At 27.7% G+C, this 27,023-nt stretch overlaps 7 protein-coding genes across 7 annotated transcripts in view, besides 26 other annotated features; 4 read left to right on the top strand and 3 right to left on the bottom strand.

Moving 5' to 3' along the window:
• EDI_025810 (pyruvate, phosphate dikinase, putative) overlaps positions 1-334 on the top strand; it is a gene marked incomplete at both ends in the record, with an annotated part of 2,249 nt that extends 1,915 nt beyond the window's left edge. The window contains one exon of the mRNA XM_001733253.1: positions 80-334. Within this exon, the coding sequence (XP_001733305.1) occupies positions 80-334 (255 nt within the window). The remainder of the gene's footprint in view (positions 1-79) is intronic.
• Positions 327-446: a sequence feature (AT_rich).
• Positions 447-1,537: 1,091 nt separating this feature from the next.
• Positions 1,538-1,586: a sequence feature (AT_rich).
• Positions 1,587-1,641: 55 nt separating this feature from the next.
• Positions 1,642-3,852, top strand: EDI_025800 (uncharacterized protein; the record flags this gene model as incomplete). The annotated part of the gene is made up of 1 exon (XM_001735645.1): positions 1,642-3,852. One exon carries the CDS (start codon positions 1,642-1,644, stop codon positions 3,850-3,852), a length of 2,211 nt encoding a protein of 736 aa, XP_001735697.1.
• A 372-nt stretch (positions 3,853-4,224) lies between these two features.
• Positions 4,225-4,297: a microsatellite.
• Positions 4,298-4,549: 252 nt separating this feature from the next.
• Positions 4,550-4,632: a sequence feature (AT_rich).
• Positions 4,633-4,707: 75 nt separating this feature from the next.
• Positions 4,708-4,804: a sequence feature (AT_rich).
• Positions 4,805-4,826: 22 nt separating this feature from the next.
• EDI_025790 (uncharacterized protein) lies at positions 4,827-5,882 on the bottom strand (the record flags this gene model as incomplete). Its single annotated transcript, XM_001735644.1, has 2 exons — positions 4,827-5,113; positions 5,216-5,882. 2 exons carry the CDS (start codon positions 5,880-5,882, stop codon positions 4,827-4,829), a joined length of 954 nt encoding a protein of 317 aa, XP_001735696.1.
• Positions 5,883-6,019: 137 nt separating this feature from the next.
• On the bottom strand, positions 6,020-10,237 carry EDI_025780 (villin, putative; the record flags this gene model as incomplete). The annotated part of the gene is made up of 2 exons (XM_001735643.1): positions 6,020-9,167; positions 9,222-10,237. The coding sequence occupies 2 exons, from the start codon at positions 10,235-10,237 to the stop codon at positions 6,020-6,022; spliced, it is 4,164 nt and encodes a 1,387-aa protein (XP_001735695.1).
• Positions 6,315-6,496: a microsatellite.
• Positions 6,521-6,594: a microsatellite.
• Positions 7,587-7,763: a microsatellite.
• Positions 10,006-10,168: a microsatellite.
• An 86-nt stretch (positions 10,238-10,323) lies between the features above and the next one.
• Positions 10,324-10,379: a sequence feature (AT_rich).
• Positions 10,380-10,821: 442 nt separating this feature from the next.
• Positions 10,822-10,886: a sequence feature (AT_rich).
• Positions 10,887-11,028: 142 nt separating this feature from the next.
• Positions 11,029-11,086: a sequence feature (AT_rich).
• Positions 11,087-11,136: 50 nt separating this feature from the next.
• Positions 11,137-11,189: a sequence feature (AT_rich).
• Positions 11,190-11,384: 195 nt separating this feature from the next.
• Positions 11,385-11,448: a sequence feature (AT_rich).
• Positions 11,449-11,579: 131 nt separating this feature from the next.
• Positions 11,580-11,622: a sequence feature (AT_rich).
• A 69-nt stretch (positions 11,623-11,691) lies between these two features.
• Positions 11,692-11,724: a sequence feature (AT_rich).
• Positions 11,725-11,858: 134 nt separating this feature from the next.
• Positions 11,859-16,187, top strand: EDI_025770 (protein serine/threonine kinase, putative; the record flags this gene model as incomplete). The annotated part of the gene is made up of 1 exon (XM_001735642.1): positions 11,859-16,187. The coding sequence occupies one exon, from the start codon at positions 11,859-11,861 to the stop codon at positions 16,185-16,187; it is 4,329 nt and encodes a 1,442-aa protein (XP_001735694.1).
• Positions 13,657-13,677: a sequence feature (AT_rich).
• A 214-nt stretch (positions 16,188-16,401) lies between the features above and the next one.
• EDI_025760 (cell division control protein 15, CDC15, putative) lies at positions 16,402-21,675 on the top strand (the record flags this gene model as incomplete). Its single annotated transcript, XM_001735641.1, has 1 exon — positions 16,402-21,675. The coding sequence occupies one exon, from the start codon at positions 16,402-16,404 to the stop codon at positions 21,673-21,675; it is 5,274 nt and encodes a 1,757-aa protein (XP_001735693.1).
• Positions 17,438-17,550: a microsatellite.
• Positions 17,554-17,579: a microsatellite.
• Positions 21,064-21,172: a microsatellite.
• A 58-nt stretch (positions 21,676-21,733) lies between the features above and the next one.
• Positions 21,734-21,769: a sequence feature (AT_rich).
• EDI_025750 (uncharacterized protein) lies at positions 21,769-26,691 on the bottom strand (the record flags this gene model as incomplete). The annotated part of the gene is made up of 1 exon (XM_001735640.1): positions 21,769-26,691. The coding sequence occupies one exon, from the start codon at positions 26,689-26,691 to the stop codon at positions 21,769-21,771; it is 4,923 nt and encodes a 1,640-aa protein (XP_001735692.1).
• Positions 24,001-24,081: a sequence feature (AT_rich).
• Positions 26,272-26,317: a sequence feature (AT_rich).
• A 17-nt stretch (positions 26,692-26,708) lies between the features above and the next one.
• Positions 26,709-26,767: a sequence feature (AT_rich).
• A 49-nt stretch (positions 26,768-26,816) lies between these two features.
• Positions 26,817-26,893: a sequence feature (AT_rich).
• Positions 26,894-26,901: 8 nt separating this feature from the next.
• Positions 26,902-27,023: part of a microsatellite that runs on past the window's edge.

The raw sequence follows: 27,023 nt of genomic DNA, 5'->3' as shown, positions 1-27,023 counted from the left end.
TGATCTTACTCAAGGAACCTTCTCATACTCACGTGAAGATTCAGAAAACAAATTCATTCCAAAATATGTTGAACTTAAGATTCTTCCAGCTAATCCATTTGAAATTCTTGATAGACCAGGTGTTGGAGAAGTTATGAGAATTGCTGTTACTAAAGGAAGACAAACAAGACCAGAATTACTTGTTGGTATTTGTGGAGAACATGGAGGAGAACCATCATCAATTGAATGGTGCCACATGATTGGATTGAACTATGTTTCATGTTCTTCATACAGAATTCCAGTTGCTAGAATTGCTGCTGCTCAAGCCCAAATTAGACATCCAAGAGATAATTAAATTAACTTTTTTGGTTTAAATAAATTTTTTTTGTTATGATATCAATAAATTATGTTATAATTATTTAAAATAAAATGATTTATTAAAATAATAAATTATTTTCTTTTTTTATCAACACTCTCTTCAGATATCATTTCATTATGGTATTGATAAATAAAACAATATGCGTCAGCAATAAAATTACTCCCTTATCCATAAAGTGCTGAAGTAACGAAATGTTTGTAGATATCGCGTAAGTGGATTGTTTATTAAGAAATAACATTAGAAAACAAAGAGTGAATAAAAATTCTATAGGCTTTATGCCTTATAAGTATAGTTGATACTGGAGGAATGCCAAGAAGAAAGGTCTTTAGCTTTAAAGAGACACGTAGAAAAAAAGAATAAGAAAGTATGGATTTTGGTACAACTGAATCTTTTCTTTTTAGAGCTAACCAAATAAAACAAGAACTTGACAAATTTATCTTCAATCTAGAAGAAGACTTATTGAACTCACAAAACAACACCACAAATAAAAATTCCTTTACAAAAACTTTCTTTAAGAATTTTAAATTGTATTGGATTTTGTACTCTGTATTATTTAATATAAGTTTCTTTGTTGCTATGTTATTTGAACCAAGACTGTTTTCAGTTTGGTTTTCAGAAGTAGTGTGTATGTTTCTCTTCTCTCGTTCTGATGTATTTAATCAACAGAGACCTTTGCTTTTGTTTGTCTCAGAAGGTTTTTGTCTTGCTTTGGTGCCATTAGTAATTTCATTTATTGTTGGTATGGTTAATGAAACAATAATAATAGAAACTACAATAGGAGTTGTTGCCTTTACTCACATACTGATTACTCAAAAACATTTAATAAACAATCACAGCGTAACAACAACCAAAATCTTAGAGCGGATAGATAAAATAATAAGTAAAGTTTCACTAAACAGAGATAATGAGAATAAAAGTAAGTTACAACCAATAGTAGAAAGGATAAACCAAGAAATTAAACAAAAAGTAGTTATGACACCTGCAAATATCAACACGGAAAAGAGATGCAATGCTATTGATATGAAAATTGAAATGAATAAAGAGTTGTTACTGAAAATAAAAAAATATAGAGATCTGGACGAAACAACCACAAGGCTTGATCCCGCAAAGTTTTTTAAATCACAAAACAAACCAAAGAAATCAAATGTCATGAATGAACAGAAAGGGGAGAGGTCTTTGTAAAAAAAAAAAAGAATTTTGTTATTATTATTTTGTGTTTTTTTTTAAACCCTTTTTTTCTTTTCAAAAAAATTATCAAACTTTAAATTTACTGTATAAGAATCATGACCGATTATACTTTGATTCAACACAAAATGAAAATGGACCCACCAGCCTATGAGGATGATTTTAAAAGGTATTACAGTCATTTCAAGTCAAGTGTTACAACTATGCTTGCTCAAGCAGAGCTTGGTATGAGTGTTCCAGACACTGCACTTGATGAGACGTTGAGGTTGGTTGTTTTCTTAAACAATATCAGTGCAGAATACAAGAAATATCTTGAAAATTTTCCAAGGGAACTTATAGAAATGATTAAAAAATGTAAATTAAATTCTCAGTCAAAAGTTACTATCACAAAAGCATTGATTGGGTTGAGAAGTAAAGGGTTCATGTCACTTGAAGAAATTTTGCCTACATTATTAGAAATGTTATGTATTAAAGATAAAAATGTTACGGCAATAGTTTATAGATTTATTATTAATGATATTAAACATACTTCCCAACAAAAAGGAGGAGCAAAAAGCAAACAATCAACAATGAGGTTGTTGGAGCAAATAATTGATTCCAATACTAATATAAAAGTTGTAAAGAAAGTAGTTGAAATTTTAGGAGAACTGTTTACAAGAAAAATTTTAAAAGAACCTCGTGTGATTAATATTCTTGCAAATGCCATTTTCCACAATGATGCTAAAGTTAAGGTTAAAGCAATGGAATTTTTCCTTCGATTAGATGAAAAACAAGCAGCAATGGATGATGAGACAAAAGAAGAATTAAAACAAGCAGAAGAAGAATTGAGATTATTAAAGAAAAAAATGGGAATCAAAAAGAGAACAGGAAAATTAAGGGCAATGAAAAAAGAAGCTGAAGATACTGTTGACAAACTTAGAAAGACAGAAGTTATTGCACATCAAGCAAATTGGGCAGCTATTGATAATATTTATGATCCAATAGCATTTTGTGATAAATTATTTAGAGATATTAAAGGGTCAAGAAACAGATTTGCAGTAAGGTTAATGGAATTGGATTTATTATCACGTGTTATTGCTCGTAGAGAAGTTATTTGTCTTCCATTCTATTCATTTATTGTTAGGTATTTATATGTAAGACATGAAAATATTACTCAATTATTAGCTTATACTGCTCAAGCTATTCATCCATTAGTACCCCCAGATGCAGTAGAACCAATTGTACGAACTATTTTAAATAATTTTGTATCAGACAGAAGTAGAGTTGAAGCCCAAGCACTTGGTTTAAACACTGTAAGAACAATTTGTGAGAGATGTCCATTAGTAATGAATCAGTCAATGTTGAAAGATTTAACAATGTATAAAAAGAGTCACAACAAGGCTGTTGTTAGTGCTGCTCGTTCTCTCATTTCATTGTATAGAGGAATTAATCCAGAACTCTTATCTAAAAAGGACCGAGGAAGACCTGATCAACAACACAAAACCATTTTACAATACGGAGAACAAAAAGTATATGATGGTCCAATTGGAGCTGAGCTACTGGAGAAAAAGGAAAGCAGTGATGCTGATATGAGTGAAGAGGAAGATGATAATAGTGGTCAAGAAGAAATTAATAATAAGAAAGAGGATACGAACAAAGAGGAAAATGATATGAACAAGGAAGAAGAAGAAGGTGCAAGTGATAGTGGTGTTGATGAATGTAGTTCCAATGAGGAAATGGGTGATGATTTAGAACTTGGATCGTCTTGGGAAGAATGCAGTGGTAGTTCAAGTTCAGATGAAAGAGAAGAAGATATGAGCGAAGAAGAAGACAGTAAGGCAGAAGACTTTAACGAAGATGACGAAGATGAGATGAGTGAAGAAGAAGACAATATTCCACAATATGACGGTGGACTTTTAACACAAGAACAACTTGAAAAAATCCGAAGAAAACAAAGAGAAGATGAAGGAATTTCTTCTTCAGAAGAAGAAGAGATGGAGAGAGATACAACTTATGTATTGCCAGAATCTCTGGAAGCATCTGTCAAAAAGAAGTTAAGCCGAGACGAGAGGATTAAAATCTTGAAAGAGTCACGAGCTGAAAATGATAAGTTCCACAGAAATAGAACTGGAAGGACATCAAAAGTTCTTGCAAGAAATAAACCATTCTTAATGAAGAGTTTCTCTAAAAAGCAAATGAAAAAAGAAGAAGATCGAATTACAGGAGGTAAGAAAAGAGTTCCAAGAAAACAGTTTAGTGGTAAAATCAGAAAAAGATTTGGTAAAAGTGGGTTGAAACAAAAGTCTAATGGTGGTTCTCGTAAAAAATAATTATACAAAAATGTCTTTTAAATTGAGTGGATTTGAATTACTTTATATTGATGATTTGGGATATTATTTTCTTAATGAAAAGTAAAAAATAAAAAAGTTTATTTTATGAAAAGAAACTTAAAAATGAAAGAGTAGGATGAATGAAGTAAATAATTATGATTTAAATTATGTCCATTCCCTTGAAGAGGCTATCACAGAACTGACTGAGAAAGTACTAGAATTAGAGGACGAGTTAAAAAGAATAAAAAATAATGTTTGTCTTACAAATGTTTTGGTTTTATTACTAATAATATTCAAACATTTATTATTTAGGGATTAACGACGTTTCAGGACGAGCCATCAACACCCATTGGACGTTACTTTAAATGAGTGTATTATTATTCTTTTTGTTCATTATTTTTATTTTACTTCTTATGATATTAATACTAAAACTATATTATTATTAATTTATGAATATAAAATTCATAATGGCCCCGTAGCACAGTTGGTAGTGCATCGTACTTATAGAAAAGAGAAATGCGAGGGTCGCGGGTTCGATCCCCGCCGGGACCATTTTTCATTTTTTAAAGAAGTAGTTATTGTTAATAATGACACAAATTCTATTAATACATTTTATATAGAAAAAGAGTGTTAAATAGGATGTTCTTTTAGTTGAGTTTTTAAATATATAGGGAAGTTCATTTTTGTTTGTTATAACAAAATAATAAATAAATTAAATTGTAAAAAGAATGAATCAAATTAAAAAACTAATTATTAGAATAAAATACAAATTTTAATTTTCTATGGAAAGATTATAATTTTATGAATAATCTAATTTTAGATATGTAGTGAAAAAACAGTTTTCAAAATGAATAGTTTTTTTTTAATTTATTACAGTTTTAAACTTTTATAAATAAAAGTAGAGTTAGTATTTTATAATAAACATAAATATAACAAATAAAGTAAATAAATTGTGTTTATGAATAATTCAAAATTTAGTCATCCATATTACCAATAAAACAATTTTGTGATTTCATTGGCTCTAATGCAGAACTAACTCTATCACGAACTGAGTCTAATGTAATATCATCGAATTCTATTTCTGTAATCCCCATTACAAGACTTTCTAACTGAGTAAGGTCACGATTAAAAACCATTCTTAATTCCCATAAAAATCTAAAGTATTCTTCTGGTTTTTTACTACTTGTTTCTTGCCTTCTATAATGTGAAATAATAGTTTTGTCTTCCATAATTATAACTGCAACTTCCCAAACCATTGGCTCTATACAATTAATTTTTTATTTTAGAAATTAGACACTCTTTTCCTCTTTTAGGATTCTCTGGATTAACCAAGGGAAAAATATTAAATATAAGGAAAACAAACGGGCATCTTTGATAATCAAACTACCACATTGACAACGAACTCTCATTGTTGCTGGTCCTATAATTTTTTGATTAATTGCTTTTAGAAACATTATAATAGGACTTTCACCATCACTTTTTTCTTCAATAAATACTTTTTTTAGAATTTGCATTAAAAAAGTTTTTTGAACAGAAAGATCACAAGAGTTGTCCATTAATGCATTCCATTCATTTCCTAAGTGCTGTGCTAATTCATCAGATTCAAATATCATACACACAGTCTGTAAAATTTTTAGGCAATCTCCTGCATTAATTGCACTTCCATCACTTGATACCGAATAATCAATAATATGTTCAGTTACAATTCTTTGAGTTGGAAAAACACTGTAAAATTCTCCATTATGAATTTCATAAACATTTAAATGTTTTAATAAACGAGGTAAGTCACCTGCTATTGGGAAAGTTTCAATATTAGCAGTGTCTATAATCTTACGAGTAGCCACACTCCAATCTGGTAATGTTTTTAGTAAGTTAGCCATTGCACTTGCTGATTTATTGGATATAATTTGTTCAGATACTTCAGAGGATGTTTCAATCCTTGTCCTTGGTTTGGCAATTCTTTTATCACCTTTTCCACATGTTTGTTTTACTTTAGAAAAAAGATTAAATGTAGTCTTAAATTCAGTCATCGTTCAATTCATTTTATTTCAAGTTTATCTCTGTATTTTTAGAATTTCTTATATTTTTTTTCATTTTCCTATAACAAAATATTCTCCATTCGTTCGGTTAAAACAAAAACATAAGCTCTTTTAAGAAAATGAATATTTTATTTGTTGTGTTCTAAATCAGGCCATTTTTCATCAGGGAAATAAATTTTCCAACATTCCCAACAGATACCATTTTCCATATCGTCTGCAACAATGTTTTTTCTTAATAAATATCTTGGGTGTTCTTCATAACAGTAATCACAAGCAACAACTTCATTTAGATATGCGTTCTTCTTGTCTACTGCTTTATTTCTTTGTTTCTTTTCTAAATCTTCTTTCTTCTTTTCTTCTTTCCTAAGGTCTTCAATTGTTTTTTCTTTTGACTCAGTGACATTCTTTTTATATTCTAATTGATCTTCATCTTCTTCTCCACTTTCGTACTCTTCACTTTCATCATCACTTTCTTCTTCATATTCATACTCATCATCTTCTTCTTTTTCATATTCGTCGTCACCACCTTCTTCATACTCACCAGCGTCTTCATATTCATATTCCCAGTCACCGTCTTCCCACTCTTCTTCATTATCATCTTCTTCAACATATTCAATGTTATCGCCATATTTTTCTTTTAGTTCTTCTTCTATCATTTTATCAATTTCATCTCTTTCTTGTTTTTCTTTATCTTCTTCTTTTTTGATATCTTCCATCAGTTGTTTAGTAGTAACTTCTTTGCATTCTTTGTCTTCGTCAGGAAGACTTTCTATATCTGTATCTTCGTCCTTAAACGTTTTAATAAAATCATTTAATTCTTTATTACTTTTCCATTCATCTAGAAGTAGTTTATTGCCTTTTTCCTTCAACTTTTCTTTTTCTTGTAATTCTTTAATTCCTTGATTCCTACTTTCTTTCATTTTATTATTAAATTCATCTTCATTTACTTTGCTCCAATCAATTTTAAGTTCTTGATTTTTTTCTATTATTTTTTCTTCTTCTGGTAACTCAATCCAATTCTCTTTCTTTAAATTATAATATATTTCTCTTGGATCATTTTGTAAGTCATAATACTCCATTCTCTCTCCTCCACTCATCCTAAGGAAATGATCACTTTCTTTACCACAATGCTCAGTTATTACTTCAATGTTTATTTTTCTTTCTTTCATTCTTTCTTCTGCATAATCATATGCAACCTTAATGGCGTACTTTTGTTGTAAAGGAATACTCTCATCTCCCATCCATACATATATTCGTGTCATACAATCAAATATGTAACATGATGATGGATCAGCTTGTTTCCAATTCATTCCAATTCGAACAAAATTCTGTGAAAATGGTGTTATTTCATATGTTAATGGAGCAGCTAATCCAAGATCTTTTGGTGAGAGACTTAAATAACCTTTCTCCACTCCATGAAGAATATCCCAAAATTCGTTATAATGAAATCCTTCTTCAAAACATACAAGTTCCCTATCTTCTTCCAATAGTGTTATAACGCTTCTAATTGCTTGAATTCTAGAAATTTGATCTGTTTGTTTGCCTATCCAAAGATATACAGAGTATAATGTTTGAAGAGCATAACACCTATGACTTTCAATATATTTCCCAACATTCTCATCTTCAAGATTTAATTCTTCAATACGTTGTGTTCTATCTTCCATACTAATTTCAAAAAATCTATTAACAATTACCTTTTTTTCTTCTTCATCTTTTTTTTCGTTATCAATTTCTTGTTCCTTTTCTCCATCTTCTGTTTCATTATTTTCATTGTCTTCTTTTGAATCATTATTCTTTTTGTTTTCCTCTGTTTCTTCTGGTTTTTCTTCTTCTATTTCATCTTCTTCATATTCCCATTCATCATCATCTCCTGGCTCAATTAAATTTCCATCTTCATCGTAGTATTCTACTTCTTCTTCTCCTTCCTCATCACTATACTCATAACCCTCATCATTCTCTTCGTCATCATAATTGGTATTATCTTCTTGTATAACAATAGTGTCTTTATAATTACCTCTTTTTACTACAATCCTTAAATTAAATAATTCTGCAAATATTTTAGGTTCACAACCTTGGAACACTCTTTGTTGGTTAAAAATAATACGGTTCTCAGATGCTTGTCGTGCGTTCATTTCATTTTCTTTTCTGTTTTTATTTTTTTCATAATATTCAACAAGGACAGGATAATTTTTTTTTAAGAATTGTGAATAGTATAAAGGAGTTGATTTTTTTCCTTCCCAAAAGTAAAAATCTCTTCTCCAGATATCTCTCTCAAAATCCCATTTTTCTACTGAGACAATATATGAGTTTTCTTCATAAAATTCTCCATATTTTTCAGGAGGAATTCTGAAAATACTTGGCCCAATGATATCAACAAATGCATAAATTTGTATATCAGTTAATTTTAATGTCTCTGTAATATTATATTTTAATTCATAGTCAATTGTATCTTTAGTTAATACTGTTGGTTCCCATTTTTTTTCCATCATTGATTGGATTTTTAATTTATATCCATCAATATCCCATTTGTAGTCATAAATAATAGGATCTTTTTTTCCAACAAGTAATTGAATTTTCTTTTGTATATTTTCTTTAAATCGTTTAGAAGTATTATTTTCTTCTTTATTATCTTTATTCTTTTGTTCTTCATTTGCTTTTTCAAATTCTTTTTTTGCTTCGTTAATTTCTTTTATTACAAGAGCGTTATAGTCAATACGTTTAGATAATAAACTAATATGTTTTTCATAATCATCATCAGTAATAATTGTAGTTGTGTAATCCCAATCTGCGATATGATATTTAAATGCTTCTGTTTCTTTTCCTTCAAACTCGTCTTGAATTTTACACCATTTTGGACGATCTACCATTTTCATAATTACTTTATTAGCCAACATCTTTAATAATTCCCATTCTTTTCTGGAACATTTCTTTCCTTTCCACATAAATATTTCATTTCCACAATCATATACATAACATCTATGACTTCTTAGCATTTTTTTTGTTAATGGAATATTATCAGGTTTAATTGTTTTAACAATTTGACTTGTTTTAGTGTTATGTGTAAATCTCATTAACATTCCAAACGATGGTTTAGTTTCAATTGGCTTATACTCTTTCATAATATATTCACATAACTCATTATAATTCATATCATCTAATTTTAATGCCCTATAAAATAGTAACATTTTTGGTGATGGTTCCATAAAAACTTCTGATTCTTCATAATTATTTTGTGCTTTTAATACCATTGCAAATTGAAGTGCTCTATTCTTAACTCTGTTAGATGCATATTTTGTTGTAAAAACATAAACTCTTTTATTATCATCAAACACAAAACCATCATATGGAGTTAATGAAACATGATTTGGTTCTACTTGTTCTACACGAGTTAAATTTTTATAAACTTCATCAATTTTAAATAATCGTAATTTCCTTTTTTCTTTCTTTGGTGGATGAAGTAATTCGTCAGTTGCATTTTCTTCAGTATATGTAATTCCTTCTTCAAACATTTCTTTAAAAAGTTCAGACTCATTCCCATCAACTTCATAATATATTTTAGCGTGATTATCTAAACATACACTTAGCTGTGATGCTAACATAGCACAAACTCCTTTTTTACCTACTGATGAATTGTTTCCATACCAACAAAAGATATTAAACGTTTCTGCAGATTTACCTGGAGCTAAATAAATATAAACATTTTCATGACAAAAAATACCATATTGAGACTCTTCTTCTTCTTTATCGATTAAAAATGGAAATACACCATCAATAATATATCCTCTTGGCTCTCTTACTGCTGCAGTATTTGATCTCATTCCCCATTGAATATCAAATAATGTATCATATGGTGCTACATCAACATCAAACATGTTACTAATCAATTTCTTATCTTTAGCTCTATCTGTGTCTTCAAAAATACTTCCTTTTCTTTCTTTTTCAATCATTTCTTGAACAATTCGTTCTTTGGCTTGTTCTATTGTTTCTCCTTCATGTGGAACAACCTCTTCATCTTTAATCTTTTTGAGTAATTCTTCTTCATGACTTTGTGCTTGTTTTCTTTTTTCTAATGCCTCAATCACTTTCTTACCAGCAGTAAGTTCTTGAGAAGTAACTTCATGTTTTTTTTCTTGTTTTCTTTCACCAACTTTCTTTAATTCTACCATTCGTTTACCTTCTTCGTTAAGTTCTTTTACTTCTTCGTCTTCCTCTAAAACTTCTTCAGTTTCTTCTCCCTCCTCTGTTTTTTCTGTGATGTGTTCTTGTTTGTCTTCTTCATTAGTTAATTTGGATTTTTCGTTTGTTATTTCCTCAGTAATACCTTTTTTTCCTTCCTCTTCTGACATATCTACTTTTAAATCTGATTATTTAGTTCAACCTTTTTTTATCCTCATAAAAACAAATTTTGGTATTTTCAAGTATTATTTTGTTGTTTTTTAATAACATTAATTTTATTTATAATTTTTTGTTATTTAATTAATAATAAAACTTTTTTGTTCTAATTTTCAATATTTGTGAGAAAATATTCATCCTATTATTATTCAACAATAATCTTATTCTTCCATTAAATAAAGTACAATTCTTTTAACAAATAAAAAATAATTGAACATCACATTTTCTAGCAAAAATTCTAAATAAGTTATAAAACAAAAACTATACTTTAACAAAAGAAAATGAATAAAACATTGTTCATTTATGTATTCTTGGTTTGAGTAATGAAACCTATTATCCAACAAAGCCATATAGCTAAAATTATTACCATCAGTAGTAAATAAACATCAGAGTGATTTTCAAGAATAGGTTTATCTGTGAAATAAGTTTTAATAATACTAAAGAATGATAATATCTTAAATATAAAGAAGAAATGAGAATTCTTAATTGTCTCCACCAATTCACTCGTTTTTAATAAACCAAGTTCTAAGAAATAACCAATAAAACTTAAATATTAATTTATTCACTTTTAAGAGATTTTAATTAATAATAATCAATTTAATTCAAAATGAATTAACAGACATGGCTTTTTAAACTAAAAACTCTCATTAAAATATGAAAATTGAAATCTTCACTTATTTCTTATTTCTTTTTGGAATGGCATTACTGTTATATTTATGAGAGTTAAATTGGAGTTGGGTTATTGAATATTTTTTTTTGTTAAGTATTTATTAGAAAAAGAATAGAATAAATATAATTTTAATCTTGTTTGAAATGAGATATACTGCAACAGTATTTAGTAACAAAGTTCAAGAATAATATTTATTTCTATATCATAAATTAATAATAATTATTTTACTTTATTAAGTTAAATCTCACTTATGAAAAAAAATAAAATTATTGAATAGATACTTTGTTTAGAAAAGAGGTCATAAACAACTTCGTTTTTGTTCTGTTTGGTTTTAATGAACAGGAAAAAAGATAAACCTTATAACATTTTCAAATAAATAGCAAAAATTGGTATGAATGAATTACTCACAAGTGATGTTGTGTTGGAATTAGTTTTTTAAAAAATTAATCATTTCATAATCAATAACTTAAAAAAAATATTTAAGAATTTTTAAAAGTAATTCGAATTAAGATTTGTTGGAAATAAACAAAAAAGTATTTTGGACTAATTTCAGGTTCTTCCGAACCTAAAAATATCTCATGGAATGCTTTTGTCAATCAAATATAGACACATAAAGGGTGTGAAAGTATTATTAATAAAAAAGTAATACTTATATTCAAATTTATAAAAGGGATTTGTAGTTTGTCATAATAGTATTATACTTAAGGTGGTGGTATTTTTTTGATAAAAATAAGGGTGTTATTATTCATTATTAATTATTATTTTAATAAAGAAATTCAATCAATAATTTATGAAAAATCTAACGTCTAAGATTAGAACAAGTTAAAAGAAAAAATGAGTCAGTTATTTGTTTTAGTTTTATTTATTTATCATCTTGAATAATTTAAAACTACTAACTCTAAAAAATGAATGTCACCTCATTTATTGGATTATTATTATTATTTTGTACTGTATGTCTTTCCAATAACTGCGAAAATTATACAGATAGTATATGCACTAATTGCTCTTTTGGATATTATTTAGATGAGGGTTCATGTATTGAGTGTTCTAATAAAGAAAATTGTAAAACGTGTTCTACTAATTCAAGTGAATGTTTAGTCTGTGAGTATGGATATTATCCAAATGAGGATGAATGCTTGAACTGTTCTTCAAAAAATTGTGGAGATGATTGTAATACTTCTGACGGAACATGTACTACCTGTATTAATGATTATTATCCTGAAAATGGTATTTGTAAAGAGTGTTCTACTCTTGATTCAAATTGTCAAACTTGTTCTACTAATTCAACTGAATGTTTAGTTTGTAAAAGTGGATACTATCCAAATGGAAATGGATGTGAAGAGTGTTCTTTAAAAGGGTGTGAGTCATGTGATTCAACGACTGGAGATTGTTCATTATGTTTATTAGAATATTATTTAGATGAGGGTTCATGTATTAAGTGTTCTAATAAAGAAAATTGTAAAAAATGTTCTACTAATTCAAGTGAATGTTTAACCTGTGAAGACGGATATTATCCAAATGAGGGGGAGTGTTTATCTTGTTCTTCAAAAAATTGTGGAGATGATTGTAATACTTCTAACGGAATGTGTACTACCTGTATTAATGATTATTATCCTGAAAATGGTATTTGTGTTGCTTGTTCTTCTAACACTATGGGATGTGCTTCATGTTCAAATACTCAAGCAGCTTGTTTAACCTGTAAAGATAATTACTATTTAAATGGATTAGTTTGTTTATCTTGTTCTTCAAAAGGATGTGAACAATGTGATTCTGAAAATGGAGATTGTTCATTATGTTTATCAGAATATTATTTAGATGGGAACTTATGCAAAAGATGTTCCAATAAACCAAACTGTAAAACATGTTCTACTGACTCAAATGAATGTTTAACCTGTGAAGATGGATATTATCCAAATGGAAATGGGTGTTCTACCTGTTCTTCAAAAAATTGTGGAGATGATTGTAATACTTCTGATGGAACATGTACTACCTGTATTAATAATTATTATCCTGAAAATGGTATTTGTAAAGAGTGTTCTACTCTTGATTCAAATTGTCAAAGTTGTTCTGCTAAAAGTGGAGTTTGCCTAAAATGTCAAATAGGATTTAACTTAGCTAGTGACCAGACCAAGTGTGTTAAATGTGAGAATAATATTGGTTGTGAAATTTGTGATCCAACATCAGAAAAGTGTGGTGCATGTAAAGACAGGTATTACCTTGACCCATCTTCTCATCTTTGTGGCTCATGCTCATCACATTGTATGAAATGTGTTTCTAGTAGTAAGTGCATTTCTTGTGAAGACTCTTATATACTTTATCAGGGTTCTTGTGTTCAAAAAGAGTGTGATACGACAACAACAGAAAATATTGATATTACATGTGGTGAAAACTGTAACTCTCTAATAACAGACAAACCAAAATGTTCACATATCAATACACCAGCTGAAACATGTGATAAAAGTAAACAACGATTAAATGATGAAGAGTGTATCCTTTGTAAAGACGGGTATTTATTAAATTCTAATAGTTGCATTGAATTATCAAATTATGTTCAATGTAATAGAGAAGTTTGTTTTACTAAAGAAGGTTTTTACCAAGATGTCTCTTCAAAAGAGATCAAATCATGTCTTAATGAATTTGAAGTTGGTAGCACTTCTTTTTGTAGAATTTATAAAGAGAAAGTATATCCTCTTAAATGTTCAGATAAATATTATTATTTAAATAGATACTCAGACTCAGTTCAATGCGTTTCATCAATACCAAATTGTAAGAAATACATTGGAAATGAATGTGTTGAATGCGAATCTCATTATTATATTGAAGGAGGTATTTGTTCTCCTTGTAGTGAAGAATGTTTGGAATGTGAAGGAAGCGCAAATACTTGTATTTCATGTGACACTACAAAAAGATACAAAACCAACCAAACTTGTAAATTAAGAACAGTCAATGGGGTTGATATATGCGAAAGAATTGATGTTAATTTAACAACTTGTAAAATATGTGGTGAAAATTATTATTTAAGTGATACTGGTGAATGTATTGAAACTGTAGTACCTAACTGTGCTAAACAAGTTGGAACTGATTGTGAAAAATGTGTTAGTTCATTTGTTAAAAAGAACAACCAATGTATTAAGTGTGACGGTAGTGTCACAAATGGACTTTGTTATTATCCAGTAGGATTGAAAAGTAATATTAAAACAGAAATAGAAAATAGTTGCTTGGTAAGAAATGAAATTGGATGTGTTCGTTGTCAAACTGGGTATTATCTTGATTCTACTACTACAACATGTAGAGCATGTAAAGAAGAGTGTAGTTCTTGTACATCATTAAATCAGTGCAGTTCTTGTAAACCAGGATATTATTTAAGTAATGGTGATTGTGTTTCATCATCAGGAAATTGTAATAGATTTATTATAGGTAATACTCAAAGTTGTTTAGAGTGCAAAGAAGGATATTATAGAAATTCTTCATTAATGTGTGATGTATGTCCAGAAGGATGTCGTTGTGTAAAACCTGATTTCTGTACTTCATGTTTTACTGGATATTTCAAGACTCCTGATATGCTTTGGTGTGAATCAACAATTAGTTTAACTCATTGTACAAATATTACAGTGGAAGGTTGTACAGAATGTGAAGAAGGTACATATCTTTCTAATGGACGATGTAAAAAATGTGGGATAGGATGTAAAACATGCAAAGAAAGTGGAGATGATTCATGTACATCATGTAAAGAAGGATTTATCAGGTCATCAGAAAGCAAAATATTCTCATGTTCTTATTACACCAATGTATCAAACTGTTTACAGGAAGAGAATGAGCATTGTGTTTTATGTTCTAGAAGATACAAATTGAGTGATAATAGGTTAAAATGTGAAGAAAAATCAATGACAGGTATAATTATTGGATGTGTTTTAGCAGGTATTATTATATTGTTAATTATTATTACGACAATATCATTAATTCTTTTCATTAGAATAGAGCGTAGTATAAAAAAAAGAAGTGCAGAAGCAATCTGTGTCTTTAAGATGAAATATAGTAATGTTCAATTTACAGAGTTTAGTCCAAATTCTCCATTAGTAATTAATAAGAGAAATATAACATTTGATTGTGAAACTGTATTTTTACCTGTTGGAAGTGAAACAAAAGATATAATATGTGTTGGTAATAGTGGGAAAAATGAAATCAAAGTTCAATTTACATCTAAAGAACAAAATGATAAGTTCCTTTTAAGAATTCAACCACCATTAGTTGCACTTGATGGAGGGTATGCGTGTGAGTTTGAAATTTTTATTCAACCATTGTGCACATGTAAGATAGAAGAGAAGTTATCAGTAATTGGATTTGATATGAAAGAAGGAAAGGAGATAGTGGAACCAGTCACAATAAAAACTGAAACAGAAATGACGACCAAACTTGATCCAGATGAATTGGTTCAAGAAAAGAAAATAGGAGAAGGAACATTTGGAATAGTTTATCTTGGAATTTTTAGAGGAAATAAAGTTGCTATTAAAAGAATGAAAGATATACAAGATGATGAAGATGCATTAATAGAATTTGAAAAAGAAATATCAATGTTAGATAAATTTAGATGTGATTATATTATTCATTTTTATGGAGCAGTATTTATTCCTAACAAAATATGTATGGTAACAGAATTTGCAGAATTTGGATCATTACAAGATATGATGAAAAAAGAAAAAAATATAAACATACGTTTGTTTATGAAAATTAAAATATTAATAGATGCTGCAAAAGGGATTCAATACCTTCATTCAAATGGAATATTACATCGAGATATTAAACCTGATAATGTTTTAGTATTATCAATAGATGAATCTTCAAAAGTAAATGGAAAATTAACTGATTTTGGTTCATCAAGAAATATTAATATGATGATGACAAATATGACTTTTACTAAAGGAATAGGAACACCAACTTATATGGCTCCAGAAATTTTACAACAACAAAAATATAAAAAAGCAGCAGACATTTATTCATTTGGTATTACTATGTATGAAACTTTTCACTGGGGTGAGTGTTATCCAAAATTATTATTCAAATTCCCATGGGCTATTGCTGATTTTATTAATAGGGGTCAAAGAAGAGAAAGACCAGACAATATCCCAGAACCACTTTACAAACTAATCACACTTTGTTGGGCACAAGAACCAAAAGAAAGACTCCCGATTGATTCAATTATCGAAAAGTTAGAATCGTCTATACAAACTTGCTAATTGTTAAACTTTAAATTATTTCTTTTTTTTTGGTAAATAAAAATAACGCTAAATACTATTTTGTTTTTCTTTTTTCTAATTTGTTTTTCTCACTTCTTTCATTCGTGTCTCAATATATTCGGGAATTTAAGGAAAAAAGTTTTTTTTAGAAAAGAAAAAAAGGAAAATAAAACGTTTTGATTGAGAATGAACTAAAAAACAACTAAACGCACGAATGAGTGTTGTCAATAGTAATGGAACAACTGGACGATTACGAGTGAATGCACCAGTTCAAAGTATACAAAAAGAAGAAACAAGTAACACACTACCTTCTGTACAACAGAAACCAACAATACCACAAATTAAAAGTTCAAAAAAAGGAAATGAAATTGTTACAGATAAAAACCCAACAACAGGATTATCTACTATTTCAAAAGAAGATAAAAAGAAGTCATCAGAAAAAAAAGAAATAAAAACAACAACTCCTCAAGGAAATGAAATTAAAGAAGAAATAAACGATAATATATTGAATGACGAAGAATTTAATCACGTCCAATATAACGAACCAACTGATGATGATTATGATGGAATCGAAAAAAGTGTGAGAAGAAAACAACTAAATCCAAGAAAACCTTTAAAAGGAAAGAAAAAAGTAAAGAAACTAAAAGAAACACATAAAAATTTAGAAGAAAAAGTTCAAGATGAAATTCAAAAACAAGAAGTAAAAGATAACTCACAAAAAGTAACTGAAGAATCTCTACCCAAAGAAGGTGTTAATGAGTTAAAAGAAATAACTGACCTTCCAAAAGATATTATTAAGGAACTAAAAGAAATAAAGGAAATGACAAAAGAAGACGAAGTTATTGAAACTCATGCAAATACTGAACAAACAATAAAAGAAATAACAGAGTCTGAAATTCCACCAAAAAGAAAACAACTTGGAGGTAAGAAAAAAAAGGTTGATGAGATTTCAGATATTCCTAAAAGAAAAGCACTAAATCCGAAAAAGTCAAGCAAACTAAAAAATTGTACTTCCTCAAGTAAAGAAGACACAACCACTAAAGAAAAACAATCACAAACTAAAATCCCTGTTAAGAAACAAATACCTAGTGATGGGATTGGATCTCCTAAGAGTCCAAGATCTAATCATATACCTAATACATCTGTTTCTACATTACCAGCTGGTCATCAATTGTTAATGGATGAGAATGAAGTAAAAGAAGTTATTCCGCAACTACCAACACGAATAACAATTGACAAACCTAATGTTGAAGAAGACAAAAAGGAAACAAACCAAGAAGGAAAAACAACAAAAGACAAAAAAGAGAAAGATGAAACTGAGGCAAAACTAAAAAAAGAAAAGAGGCATAAAAAAAATAAGAAATACGAAGAAGTAGAAGAAGAAGAAGGAGATGATCCAATGGTTACTAAACAATTAATTGTAAAAACAGATAACGAAAGATCTGTCTTTTCAATTGCTAATTCAATTGGAAGAGGTGCATATGGAGAGGTGTTTCAAGGAATGAATGCTGATAGTGGAGAATTTGTTGCAATTAAACAAATGAAAGTAAATAAAAAATCAGTAATGAAAGAAGTTATGGAAGAAATTAGATTACTTAAAAAATTAAAACACAAACACATTGTTAGATACATTGCATCAACAGAAAGTCATGGATTTCTTTATATCATAATGGAATATATGGAAAGTGGTTCATTATTAAATATTGTAAAGAAATTTAATCATTTAAATGAAAGTTTATCAGCAAAATATATTCATCAAGTATTAGATGGATTAGCATTTATTCATGACCAAGGTATTGTACATAGAGATATTAAAGCAGCTAATATTCTTGTTGCTAAGGATGGAAGTGTAAAAATTGCAGATTTTGGAGTTAGTGTTCAAATGAATGGAAATGAAAAGCAAGAAGGAGGAAGTGATGAAGATCCAATTGGAACACCAAATTGGATGGCACCTGAAGTTATTCAAATGCAAGGAACTACAGTTAAAGCAGATATATGGGCATTAGGATGTACTATTATTGAATTAATAACAGGAAATCCACCATATTATGATTTAAATCCAACGGCAGCTTTATATAAAATAGTTAATGATGATTATCCACCATTCCCAAGTACTGTATCAGTACAACTAAAAGATTTCTTATTTTCATGTTTTAAAAGAAATCCAAATCAACGAGCATCTTCAAGGGAATTATTAAAACATAAATGGTTTATTACAAATGGAATTAAAGTAGTAGAGGAAGTTAAAAAAACTAATATGAAAACTATTTCTTATATGGGAAGTGTTGTTGATACTACTGCTGATTGGGGAAATGATTTTATATTTCCAAGTAGTAAAAAAGAATCTAGTGCTATCGATATCTCATCTACTGGAACAAATATAGATGATTGGGATAGTGATTTTGGTTCATTTTCATCTACTACTCTTCAACAACCTTCACAACAAAATAATGGAACATCTACATTAAATGGAGACGATTGGGATAATGATTTTAATTTCTCTCCTATAAAAAATGATGACAAAAAGAAAAGTCAAACTTCTTTAAAAGTTGAAAACAAAACAGATGATTGGGGAGCTGATTTCTCTTTCCCTGAAGATCTCTCTATTCAACCAGCTAACAGTGATAAGAAAACTAATGTTAATGATGATGACTGGGGAGATGCTTTTACTTTCCCTACAGAATCTAAAACAAGTAAATTAACGCAAAGTAGTTCTGGAAAAACTAATAATTCAAAAGACATATCAGGAGATGATTGGGGAGATGATTTTGGATTTCCTGAAGACCAAAAAGATGGAAAAACAAATACTACTAAAGGAATCGATGATTGGGGAGACGATTTTATTAATGTTCAAGAACCACCTAAAAGAAAAACTCTTGCAGGAAGAAATTATATAGAACAAACACTTAAAAAAGATACTGTCAATGAATTAACTAGTCAAGGTAAACAAGTTATTGTTGCTAAGAAAGCAGGAGGAAAAGAAGTTGCAATTGGAGTGGATGTAAAACAAGGAGGGGGAATGATAGATAAACCATTTTTAGAAGAAGTACCAAGTTTTGATGATATTGATGCACTAGATACAAATGACGAAGCAATGAAAAAGAAAAAAGAAAAGTTTATTAATAAATTAAAAGAATCAGCAAAACTTATTGAAAGTATTACCAAAGAAACACCACATAAGTTAGAAATTCTTATTGATGAATTATTTATGCTTAGTGAAGATTCTTCGTTTACTGATCTCTCAGGAGTTATACATTCAGTTGGGCTATTTTCAATATTAGCTGTACTCGAAAAAGAAGAATTTATTAATTGCTTTCCATTAAGAGTAAAGGCATTACAATTAATTAATTCAGTTATGGGAAAGAATTCTATGGTGAGGATGAATATTGTATTATCTGGATGTCAAAGCATTGTTAATTTTGGATTATCCCATGGTAAATCAAATGATTCATATATGAAAGAATTAATTAAATTTATTCAATGTATAATGTCAGACGAAACAAATAAATACCAACTGGCTCAGATGTTTATTAATTGTGGTGGCTTATCATTATTTTATCAGGTTTTAACACTTAAATATGATGGAAAACACCAAACAACGATAAACATTATATTAGAAGTTATTAGTAAATTTGTACATTCACAGAGTGATATTAAAACGAGAATAGATTTTTGTTCTCGTAATATTATTACTTTATTATTCATCAAATATAAAGTTATTGAAGGATTACTTCAATTTGTTATTCAAACATTTGTAAATAAACAATATGATGCTTCACTTCATGCAATAACAATTTTAATTCAAATTATTGATGCAGTATTAAGAAATGAAACACAAATTAAATTAATTGTATGTCAAAAAATTGTAACAACAGATTTATTAGGAACATTATGGAGAAATATGGATAGCTCTAATATCCCTAAAGGTGAAAGTGATGATGGAAAAGATTATATATCTATTCAAGAAGATGTATTGTTTAATGTATGTAAATTATGCAAAATATTAATGACTGACTCGGATTCAGATACTATCACAACATTGTTAAATGCCAAGATTATTTTCTTTATAGTTAAAGTATTATTTAGATGTGATGCTGTTGATCCACCTGATTCAAAAAAGAATAGATTAAAATTTATGATGAGAAATGGATTAATTAATAATGTCACACAATGTTTAGATATGTTATGTAGTTCATTACAAGTAAAATATAAAGTATGTTTAGAATTATCATCATATCAAGGTATATTTGTTTTATTAAAGAATTTTTGTATTTATGCTAAATCTAACTCTAAAATTATTGAAGAGAATTCATTCAATATTATCATTGATGTTAGTCGTTCATTAACAAAACAACAAAGTTCAAGTGACTTTATAACAAATAATGCTTTAGAGTTCCTTATTAATTATTCAGCAGGAAATGTACTTCGACCTCATGTTTTTGCTGCTTTCAGGGCATTGTATGAATCAAATAAGAAAAAAGGATTAAAATTATTATCAGAAGCTAAATGTGTATTACATTTATTAAATGCTTTCAAAAGATGTAATTTCGCTGACGGAATTTGTGCGTCAGAGTTAAGAGATTTTTGTTCAATGTTAAATGATCATGATGAATTAACCTTAATGTATTCTAAAACCACATTTTTAAGGGGAACTGCTATGATACTAAAAAGTGTACCTTGTGATCTTATTGAAACAAAGAAGAACTTTGCTATGTTATTAAAATCACTTATCAAAGCGAATCCTAAACCAAGTGAAATACAATTTAAAGAGAAGGTTTTAGTTGATTTAGAAGAAACAATGAAACAAAGTGAAATGGAAGGAAAATTTGTTATAGTTGATATAGTTGAAGAATGTATTGCGTTGATATTAGAACCAAAAAAGACAAAGAAGAATGAAAAGAAACATAAAAAAGAAGAAATAAGTTCACTAGAAGAAAAGAAAAAGAAAGACGATGATGAAAGTAAAACTAAAATACCAACAAAAACTTCACCAAAAGGAGATAATAGAGCACATAGAAGAGGTGTCTCATTTGGTAAATTCGGCAATTCAGGTCTTTTTGGAAAACATGATTCCAATGAAAATTCAGAAGATAGGTCTGAAGAACATATGTCTTCTTCTAAACAAGACAGAAAGGTTCCACCAACTCCAGAAACACCTTCTTCATCATCACAATCACCAAGTTCAACTAAACCACAATCTCCATGTACAAGCAATCAAAATATTATGGGTTCTGTTCCATTAACTACAAAAATTACTAATGTCCCAACATCATCAACAACTTCTAATTCTAAATTTATTCAAAGCACTCCTGTTAATAATATTCCATCTAAACTAAGTAGTACTAGTACATTAAAAGGAAACGGTACATTACCTACACGATCTTCTGTTGCAATGAAACAAACAACTCTAATTGAAAATCAACAATCAATTTCACCTAAACCAAAACGTTCATTCTTCTCATTTGGTAAAAAGGACGATAAAAAGTAATGCACTTCTTTCATTGTTAATTTCAATTATTTTTTTAGTTTAATCTTTCATTTTACAGTATTATTTTAAAACAAAAAAAAAATTAAATTAAATTCAATTCCAAATAAACCAGTTGTGGACATTCTTTGTTTTCTGTTCAAATGAATAACATAATGATATTAATTGGTCTTGTATTTCCATTGAACATACTGAAAATATTGGAGGAATAGAAGAAGAAGAAAGATTTAATGATTGAAGAATATCTTTCATATTTAGGGCATTCTCTTCACTTAGTTCATTAGAATAATTGCATTGTTTTAATAAAAAGATTATTATAATACTTAAAGGAATTTGGTTCTTTGTTGATTCAATAAATGAGTTGAATGAAACGATGTATTTTATAGACTCAATAATTACTGGTGTTAGTTTTATAGCATTTCTTCCTTGAAGTAATTGAACAAAATAGAATATACAACTATCTGTAATACCCCATTTTTGAATCATTTTATTTAATAGCATTAATGAAGGTCTACTGTCAGAATAGAAAGTGTGTGGATTAGAAATTTCTGCTAATAATGTTTCATATACTTTTCTTGACTTAAATGAACTAGGGAGAGAATGATAAAATGAAGTAGATTCTGCCAAAGATTCTAATAATAATAGTGTTGCTGTCGATGGATATTCTTCAAGTCTATTCATGAAATTAAATGGATTTAATGCAATCTTACAATCATTTCTTTTAAATAAATATGAACTAACTACTTTCCATAATGGACTAACTTGTTGAACAACAACCATTATCATTTTAGAATATAATATTGCAGTTGGTGCAGATATTTGTTGATTTGCAGTATCAATTGAATTACGAAATATAAATAAGAATGCTTGAATGAATGAACGTTGACAAAAATTATAAAATGTTGTTTTAATCTTAAGAATATAGAGTGTTTTTTGAAGGATAGAATATCCCATTTTTCTAATATTTTCATCTTCTGCTGCTGTGGCTATCATAGCAAATGATAGAAATCCATTGTAAATATATGACCTTGGTTGGAAAATATATTTTTTAAAGACAATAGCTCTGTCTAATGCATGGTATGTTAATGGTAAAAGATAGCATGGATCATACGGATATTCCTCTTCTGTATCTTGTGTTTGTATTAAAACAGAAAGATCTTCTTCATTACTCTTTCTTGAAAATGGAAAATGACTTAAACTATATTCCATATCTTTTTTATTAAAGAATATAGTATTATCAAACATTCTATTGATTGATGTCTTATAATCTAGTCCATGTCTTCCTGCAACCAATGGTAATTTTGGATACAATGGGGAGTATTGAATAATTAAATAAAAAATCATTCTGTCTGTATTTGACATTGTTCCATTATAACTCTCATATATCATTTTCATCATATCAAATGTTGGATTATTATTTGATTTTTGACCATATAATTTTATTAATAAAACACTAAAGTCGTGAGTTATTGGTAATTCCCATTTAGGTTTGAATGATTCTTCTTGAATTTTTAATAATACTTCTGATTGAATATCTTTGTTTTCTACAACTGTGAGTAATAAAGGAACAATATCATATCCATATTTAGTAGATTGGATAGTGTCAATAATTAGTTTAATCCATTCTTCATTTGATAATAATTCCTTATAATTGATATATTTTATGATACAACAACAAATATGAATTAATTCTTTATAATGTTCATTCTCTTGTAAAGTAAAGTTCTGAAGTTGCTCAATAACTTTTTTAAAAATAACTTGTGATTTATCTCTAAGAAAAGAACCATCTTTAGTTATAAGAGCTACAAGTGTATTAAAAATAGTGTTTTGAGTAAAATCCAATGACTCTTCAATTGGATAATATACTTTGGTATACTCTTTAATAAAAGATAATGTTGGTTCATCACACTGTAAAATATATTCTTTTAATTGATTAAAAATTAAAGGATTAATAAAAACTTTTTGTGTATTTAATACAACATGAATTTGTTCTAATGTAAGAGTGATCCATTCATATTTATTACTTCTAATAGACTCTTCTAACAATAAGTTAAGATAAAGTGATGTTTCTTCTTCATGAATATTTTGATTACATTTACTTAATACAAAGTTAATAGAAAGTGGTGTCTTATCATTAATTGAATAAATCATTAAGTTAACTGGGATTAAAATATCTTTGGAAATATTTTCAAAAGAATCAATTCGTTTTATTGGACAATTGTGAAGTACTAATGATTGAACAAATTCTTTTTTGTTTTGAGCTAAATAAGCAATGATTTGTAATGTTTGTTCTTTTTCCTCATTCCAAATTCCTTGCCAATACCACTCAAATAAATGTTTATAGTTTTTTAATTTTAATAATCCAATTTTTAACTTTTGAATAAATGATTTATTTTCATATATTTTTAAGAGTTGTTCTTGAGAATGTGGAAGTAATTTAATTAAAAGAAGATATGTTTTCAAAACACATTTATTAATTTTCAATTTACTTAAATAACTGCCAAAGTATTTATTATAAATTACCTTTTTTATAACTGTTTTTTTTTGGACATTAAATAATGTTTCAATAAGAATATTTGATGGTGTTAAAGTTGTATTATTACAATAAAGGAATAGCTTAGATAATGTAATATAATAATTTTCATTTGTTAAAAATGGATTAAAAAATGGGATAATTGATTTAGATATTGTTTCTAATAATTCTTTACTCATTTTCTTCTTTGAAGAAAATATAAGCAATAATTCAATAAGATTATTTGCCATTACTTTATAAATATTTGAATCAAATAATTTCTTTGTATGATTTAATTGTAATAAAATGTTTGTTACATGTGAATCAATTACATCACATTCAATAGAAAATTCACGATATTCTATTTGATTAATCAATTCTTTAATTTCTTCTTTTAAATGATATACAACATCTCCATCATCTATTTGTTTAACTTGATATTTGTCTCTTAAATATTGTTTTACTTCTTCATCAAATACCATTTCATGTCTTAATCTAAAACAACATAATAATAATTGAATTCTCTGAAATCCTTTACTTTCTTTCATTAATGAGATTAATGTGTTTTTACGATCTATAGGCATTTCTGTTACTTCATCATTAAGAAGAGTTTGATAATATACAACCATACATTTCTCTTCATTAGTTTTACCAATACCAATTTGATGACCTAATAATATAAAATGGAACAAAGCAGGGAGGTCATATTGAGGTGGCATTTTTTTATAACAATTTCTTGAATCAATAATTGATCTTAATGTTTTTGAATGAGTTGCTTTACTAAATTTTAATATTGAACTAATGTCATTTCCTAAATTTGATCTAAAGATAAAACTTTCATATGGAGAATATTTAAAAATTATCTGGTCAAGAATCTTATTATATTCATCTCTAAGTAAAGGAAAATCTTCTATTACTTCATTCACTCGTAATGAAATAGGAATAATCATTGCGGGAAATTGTTTTTTCGTTATAGAACTTGAAGTAATATTACTAATCCAATTAATAGATTCTCCAAGTTCAGCAGCAAAATGTAATCCTCTGTAAAGAACCAATTCATTACTTGACTCTAATGAACGAAGAACTACCTGTTCCATTCTTAAAGTAGAATGATGAAATACAGTTGGACTTACTCTGTGAAGAATTTCTAGTGTTTGTAAACATTTTATAAAAGCAAAGTTCGATGATTGAGAAGTTGCAAGAGCATAGATTGAGTGTGCATCAGGAAATTCTTGACAAATACTATCCATTAATATTTGATCAGCATGAGTAGATTGTGCATAAACTTCAGTTCTTGAAGCCATAGCAAATAATATTAAAGCAGCTTGGTATTTAAATAATCTATTAAATGAAGCAAGTTTAGTAATAGCAGTTTTAGGAATAAAAATTAAACACCCTTTAATAAAATCATAAGAAGAAATATTAAGAGTATTTACAGGTAATTTCATAGTGTTTAACATTTCTAATAAAAAAGAAGTTTGAATATAAGTAGGTAAGTCATTAGTAAAATTAAACCCAAAATTTTTACTACTTAAATACATTTGAGCAACAATTGCAGGTTGATTTTTAAAGATAGATATCATTAATTTTCTTGTTTCTTTATGATACATATAAAAATTTTCCATTCCATTTACAAGGGTATTATAATGTATTGGTTTATTTGTAGGGATTAATGGAGTGATATATCCAGGAATAGTATAAATCATATAAAAAAATTCTTTAAGTAAAGGAATAGGTTGAGGTTCAATAAACATATTATACAATGCTGTTAAAATATTTTTCTTAAAAAAGAATGAGAATTGTTTATCTTTTAAATATGGTGATTTTAACATTTTTATTAATGCTTGAAGTAATTTTGTTTGAATATCTTCTGTATCATTTATTGCATCTAAAATGAATAATGACAATGGATTTGCTGTTGTTAAATAATCATTTAAATATGTCAACGCAAATTTAGAATTACATCCATCTGATAAAACATCAATAAATTCAACAATTACTTCCCTAAAATCAGATATTTCTCTTTTAGAAGCAACATTAAAAATATCTTTCCAAATTGGATAAGTAATACCAACTTTTGCGTAAACAAATTTAAACATTTTAATATCTTTTCTTAATAAAAAAATTATTAATCTAAGACAAGCTATTCTTGAATGAAGACGTGAACTACTTAACCATTTCATAAAATAAGTTAATAATTCTCCAAATAAATATGATACTGTTGTTTGCAATACTTCTTTCTCTTCTTCTAAATTCATTGAAAAGAATTCTATTAAAACATTTACTGCTTTCTCTTGAATAAATCCAGGTGTTCCATTTGCATTCATTTTGAACGTATCTACTAATTCGTTACATCGTGGTGAATGTTTTAAATAATATCGAACTATTGATCCATCATTTTCATGATTTTTATATTTTTGCACATACTCAACCAATTCATCTAATGCAGAGTTGACAATAGAATTATCTTCATTTAATAATCGTGCAAAGATAAGTTGGTTTTGCATAAATGTCAATGATTTGCTTTTTATATTTTTTCTTTTTTTTTTTTAATACCAAATTTTTAGATATAAAAATTTTATTCTCACAACCCTTTTTTGTTATTTAATTTTCTATTGGCTTTTTCATCTACTTTTATTATTTTTTATTTACTTTCAAGTAAAATAATAAATCTCTCTTTTTGATTAACTTTAATTTATTATAATAAAACTATTTCCTAAGCAAGAAAATAAAAAAATAAAAAATCATCTGATAATAAAGAACTAATAAAATATTTTAATAAAATTAATAGTATAATTAGTTATTTAACTAATAAAAAATAAATAATAGAAATATAAAA

Source organism: Entamoeba dispar, genomic scaffold (genome assembly GCF_000209125.1).
Source record: "Entamoeba dispar SAW760 scf_1105229459309 genomic scaffold, whole genome shotgun sequence".
NCBI classification, from domain to species: domain Eukaryota; phylum Evosea; order Mastigamoebida; family Endamoebidae; genus Entamoeba; species Entamoeba dispar.
The sequence above is the reverse complement of the archived record's forward strand: the minus strand, read 5'-3'. Positions and strand labels throughout refer to the sequence as shown.